General features: G+C 45.3%; 1 protein-coding gene across 1 annotated transcript; it reads left to right on the plus strand.

Moving 5' to 3' along the window:
- The first annotated feature begins 370 nt into the window (after positions 1-370).
- SETTUDRAFT_161990 (uncharacterized protein) lies at positions 371-1,256 on the plus strand. The gene is made up of 3 exons (XM_008022330.1): positions 371-533; positions 594-710; positions 759-1,256. Exons 1-3 carry the CDS (start codon positions 452-454, stop codon positions 1,016-1,018), a joined length of 459 nt encoding a protein of 152 aa, XP_008020521.1. The 5' UTR covers positions 371-451; the 3' UTR covers positions 1,019-1,256.
- Positions 1,257-6,000: the final 4,744 nt, after the last annotated feature.

Genomic DNA, 6,000 nt, shown 5'->3' on the forward strand with positions numbered 1-6,000 from the left:
TGCAATAGTTCATAGCATCTCCGCCTATTGTCCAGGAGGCACATGACTTGGGGTTTGGCCGAAGAATCACTCCGGAGACCTCGCTTATGCGAAGCCAGTCATTCTAGCCACTCTAGCCACACCAAGTGTGCCGGGATTCACCTTGAAACGCGTCCAGCAAAGATGGTGTGACATGATTAAGCTTTCGGCGCCATTGTCTAAACACCAGACCCTTATCCTTGGAGAAAGCGTCGTGGCAAGCCATGTTACTAGCACTAGCTTGCTAGAAGTTATTTTGGAGTGATGCGCTATTTCCCAGTCCGTATAAAGATTCATCGCAGACTACACTCGCTCCCCGACTTTCGTCTCTTCACCCCCCCTTTTTTTTCCCCAGATTTCTCCTTGAAAATTGAGGTCGAGTCACTTTTTTTTTTACCTTTCTTGGTTGATATACACACTCCTGTCTTTCATCATGTCCGCACTCGCAGCAATCAGGTCTTTGCGCATTTCCCAGGGAATATTCACAGCGGCGAACATTGGCCTTGCTAGCTACCGTAAGTGAGCAAAGGTTGGATATGGGTTTGAGTAATCTTTGACTGATGGTGTATGAATAGTTGTCCATGAGGAAGCCAGCCTGTCCAACACTGTTACAGTCTCTCTTGTTGCAGCGTGCATCTCTGTCGTAGGCGCACTCTGTGCTCCTAGTGCCAGCAGCCTTGGCTCATCGAGGCGTAGGTGGACCATGTACCATCTTTTAGAGCTTGACTAAACATACGCAGCGTCGAAACTTTACTTCGCCTTTGCAGTAGACTGGGTTGTGAGCTTCTCCAACCTAATGGCGCTCATCTTCCTTGCCTTGTTTGTGACCAAGTCTTCTCACTGCCAGGAGAAGCTGTGCACAATAGCCAAGATTAACACTGTCACAACTGGATTCAACTTTGGCAACTGGATAGCCACGACCACATATCTGGGCATTCAAATATCAAAGCTGAAGGGCGACACTGCAAGCGTCCCAGCCATGGGCAAAATCCGCCTTTAGTACGCGAATTGCGAGCCCTGCTCCCTCTTCTATAGACTTATCATATGTTTAGCCAAGAGTCTGGTTCAGAAAAGATCAGGGATGCTGAAAATGGCGTCAATGTCTAAGACACTACGAGGTCACGAAGAAATGAGCGCAGCTGGTACAATCTCTATCATACAGCGTACCAATGCAACTGTACTTGGGTCATAGAATGCCTGAATTAGAAAAGATATTATGATATACATGAGTTACACCGTCTCTTCGCAATGCCCGCTCCACAATTTACCAAATATGTTCATGAACGTTGCAAAACATACTTTGTTTACATCTCCTTAATACTGTTGTAAACTTTACTATTAATTACGAGATAGTTCTTAGTTCGTATTAATGCTGTAAACGTACAATGATGCAGAGCCAGTTTTGGAGCAAGAATGATTGAGTAGATGGACCGTCTAAACACTGGCTAAGGAAAGGCTGGCTCAACCACCTTAACGCCAATTTACCTCTCGGAGAAGGCTAAACTAGTAACGAACCTAATACAACATTCTGCAGTTCTGTTCTTGTTGAGATAGTGTTTGCCATCGCTTTCCAGTCCCTGCTATATATTAATCTTGTGTTACGTCTTTACTTCGGTATGAAATCCTACCTCACAGATACAGCCCAGGCCCGGATTTGTTTTATCAAGGACAGAATTGCCTAGTAGCGATACTAAAACCGGGGTAGCCAGGTAAAATCCCATAGTTGTTAAAGTTTGAGTGTGGAAGAAATTATATGATTTGTAAAAGGGCGGTTGCAAATCTCATTCAGTGACCGATGTGTTCTCTAGAGATTAGGTTTTATGTAACTCAGCAACTATTTACGCGGAAAATCTACTCGGGCAGTTTATGATTAGCAGAGTAATCTGCAACTGTGCTAGATGCCAGAACACGGGTCAATCATGGAATCTTAGTGCACTATTATGTGCTCTGACCTAAACACAGTATACAAGTATCTCTGGTTCCTAATATAGCTTACTGACAATCGATATCATGAAATAATACTGCTCATACTCCCAAAATCGTCTATTGATATCTATAAAGTGCTACTGTTACGGTCAAACACAATGCTAGCGCTGTGGCTGAACTCCGGCCTTGAAAAAAACAGCTACCTTGCCGAAACACCGTACCCCTGTGAAACCGCTGGTACAAAGACTGGAAACCTCCAATACAGCGGCAAGAATACGTAAGATGGAGGCAATCTCACATAAGCTCAGAACTGGAGGTAACAATAATGTAGGGTTGCACCCCCGAACCGGAGGTATACCGCCAAAGCGGTGCTACATCTCTAGGGAAGAGGTATAAGTACCACTACGTACCTCTGTATGTAGCCGCCCATCAAATTCTGGTTTGTTTCTTAAGCACATGCCCACCGTGGCGAGCCTCTTACAGCTACAACCTGATGACTATTCGCACATTAGAGGTACGGATTCACATAAAATCACACTAAATGATATAGTATATATATCAACTTAATTCAGTTGGCGGTGTACCTTTTCTAAACCCTTCCATAAACCTCACATGTGATAGAAGCTTAGAGTTACATGTATATCAAAGAAAGTTACAACTCTTCTGAAGTTTGACTTACACTCTACATCTATCCCTTGGGATTCTTAACTATTTCATATATATAAGCTTGCAAAATACAACTGGCAGTACTAATAGCTGAGCGTTTGGGAATGCCGAGGCTCCGTTTGCTAAGAGCCGAGTAATGTATTTTTTCCTGTATTCGTTATCTCTAACCGTGAACCTGCCAGTGCCAGGCGACAGGAGCTCGTTCAACATTATCGATGTTTTTTTTTAGATGTGATAACGTGATAGATAAGCGAGTCGGTCAGACAAGCGAGTTGGTCACCTCACTAACTTTGCGCACTTCTATAAGCGTATAGCTCTACTATATTATATTAGTTTTAGTAGATATTAACGCAATAGATTAATTACTATCTAGACTATCTTTCTTGCATGTACGTGAGTTATGGCTAGTCTCTCTGCACCTACTACAGCGCGCTAGAGCCTGGCGGCTGACACCTAATCGCTCTCCTCCCTGACGCTCTTTATGAGCAATCTGCTAATTAGCCTTGCGCTAAGCGAGTAGATCCTCTCTAGCTCCCTTTATTAGCACTCCTTGCTTCTATATCTACTTCCTTTTACGCTGCCTACGCTTTATTGCTACTTTGTTAGCCCTTTTAAGGCTAGTAATCTAATCGCGCATTAGCTTAGCTAAGAGTATTATAACCTTAGCCCCCTTCTTAAGCTAGTTAATTGCTACAATAATTAATACTAGCAAAGAGCTCTTATGCTACTAAACCTAATCACGTATTAGCGTTAATTAAGCTTTAAACTCGCGTGCGTTACTTAGGGTACGAGCCTGCTAAAGAGCCTCTGCGACAGCAGCTACTAGAGTAATAGGCGTGCGCAGCTTTATGTCTAGCTTTAATAGAACAGCGTCTAGCTAAAGAGGAACAAGGCCTACGCCTTAAAAGGCTAAGCGGATATTAGCTAGCGTAAAGGATTAATTAAACGCTGTCTTAAACGCTGTAAGGGGCTGCGCTCTGGGGAGCAATCGCGAGGTATACAAGAGGTTGTATTCGATAAGGAGCTATCTACTCTGCTTACGTGGTGTTTATTTACTTATTAGAGAAAGGTTATGCTAGAGTATCTAAGCGCGTTGTCTGAGCGCTGCTCGGTCTAAACGTAGTTCAGATGGTGCGCGCGCAGCTTAGCCCGAGATTCCATCAAGGAGCTATCCAAAGGGCGTTTAGCCCGTTACAATACCCCCCTCCTTAGGGGATACCGCATCGCCTCTCCGAAACCCCTCTAGGAGGCGGCCCTCGCTGTCTCGTTTGGCCTCCGTGAATGCTTCCCAACGATCTACTGCCTCAGCGTCCTCTAGCAGCTTAGCTAGTTCGAGCGTCGTTTGGTGGAACCCTTTCCATTTCACCTCGTAGTATAGCTTACGCCCTCTCCCACAGCGGCGTACCTCTTCTGCCATAATGTCCTCTACCTCCTATTCATCTTCTCCGTCTACCTGTAGTGGCTGTGGCTAATAGTCGTCCTAAACCTAGTTTGGGAGGGGATTGTTGCTAGCGAGTTTTAACTAATTAACATAAAAAACAGGGTGTAGTCCTAAAGGCGTATCTAATTCAACTAAGTGGCTATTAATTACCTTCACCACTGTATACTTAGCGTTCTTCCAGTCGAGCTTCTTTAAGCTTCGCCCTGTGCCGTACTGCTGATCGAGCTTCAGCCATACCTTGTCGCCTACTCGGTAGCTCTGTGCCTCTCTCCGAGTCTTGTTCGCCTGTCTCTCCTGTTCTTGTTGAGCAACCGCCATGCCTGCCTAGGCTAGTTCTATGGCTTGTTGTAGCTTAACCACGATCTCTGCTGCTTTCTGTTCGTCTGAAAGCTGTTTGGCTGGTTTCTGTTGTTGTCTTTTGTTGCCAAGCTCTAGCTGCAGCGGCTCTACCTCATGTCTATGCTGTAAGAAGAAGGGTGACATTCTAGTCGACGTTGCATTCCTGCCATTAATCGCAATCTAGGCCATTAGGCAGAGCTGTGCCTAGTCGTCCTAAGCCTAGTTTGTAAACGATCAGATATGGGTTTCCTAGACGCTGTTCATCCTCTCTATTGCGCCGTCTGTCTGCGGGTGGTAGGCAGTTGATAGTCTCTGCTTGATCTTCAGAAGCTCGCATAGTTTAGCCCATAGTGTACTCACGAACTAGCTGCCTCTGTCGGAGGTAATAGCGTCTAGTAGCTAGTGATATGCAACCACGCGCTTGATAAACTTTTGGACGACGGTTTCCGTCTTCGTATCCGGGAGCGGTACGAAGATCGCACCCTTGCTGAGCCGGTCAGTGACCACCATCAGGCTAGTCATGCCTTCGCTCTCTGGTAGTCCTTCGACGAAATCTATGGAGATCTCCTTCCAGATCCGAGTGGGTATCGGCAGTGGTTTCAGAAGGCCTTGCGTGCCCTCTCTCCAGGACTTGCTCCGTCCGCAGGTGTCACAGTTTCTAACGTATCTTCGGATCGAATTAGTCATGCCTGGCCAAAAGTAGTCCCTTGCGAGAATCTTGTACGTTAGCTCGCGCCCTAGGTGACCAGTGACTAGTGAGTCGTGGGCACTGCTGATAATTGCCGTTCGCAACTTGTCGTTGTCTAGCACCCACTTGCGCCCTTAGTAAAACAGGACTCCACTGTCTACTAAGCAGTCTTTAATTAAGCACTTTAGGCCTAAGTTCACGGGGAAACGTTTCTCTTAGTCCTCTACTGCCTTCTTCGCTCCTTAGTAGACACAATTCTTCGCTATCGCTTCTTGCTAGAGCTTCTCTAACTTATTCTACTCTAGCACTTTTTCATTTAGTACTCTAGGAAGGAGCTAATCTGATTCTTCTCTAGATAGGGGGATAGCCTCCTCTTCCCGCTGCTGGCTTCGTGTCCTCGTTGCCATTACTAAGATAGCTTCTTCTAGTTCTTTTTCTGTTACCTCCTAATAGGAGTTCGTTGGCTTAAATATTTGTACGAAGCGCTTCTATAAGCGCTCGTCTTCTGCCCCTACAGGCAGGTCTTGTTCTCTTCTTGAGAGCGCGTTGGCTCTCACGTTCTGCTTACCTGGCTAATACAGCAGCTCTAGGTTATATCTACCAAGTAAAAGCGACTATCTTACCTAACGTTCGTTTAGCATATAGGGTTTTATGAAGTACTCTAAATTCTTGTGATCTATATTATTATTATTATTATTCCATTAGAGTCTATCTGCAGTCAGTGACTATGTAAGACTTTGGCCAGAGGCCGTTCTAGGTACAATTTGTTTAAAGTGAGAGTGTTCTCTGTATAGTACTGCTATTGTGCTGCGGTTTAGTCGCTTCTAGCTGCGCTTAAAGCGGACTCCAGTTGCTAAAGAGCAGTTTAGTAAACAGGAAGAGATGTTAGACAGCAGGGCTGTCTTCCAGCGAGCGTCTTTTA

Source organism: Exserohilum turcica (assembly GCF_000359705.1).
Source record: "Exserohilum turcica Et28A unplaced genomic scaffold SETTUscaffold_1, whole genome shotgun sequence".
In the NCBI taxonomy this organism is placed as follows: Eukaryota; Fungi; Ascomycota; class Dothideomycetes; order Pleosporales; family Pleosporaceae; genus Exserohilum; species Exserohilum turcicum.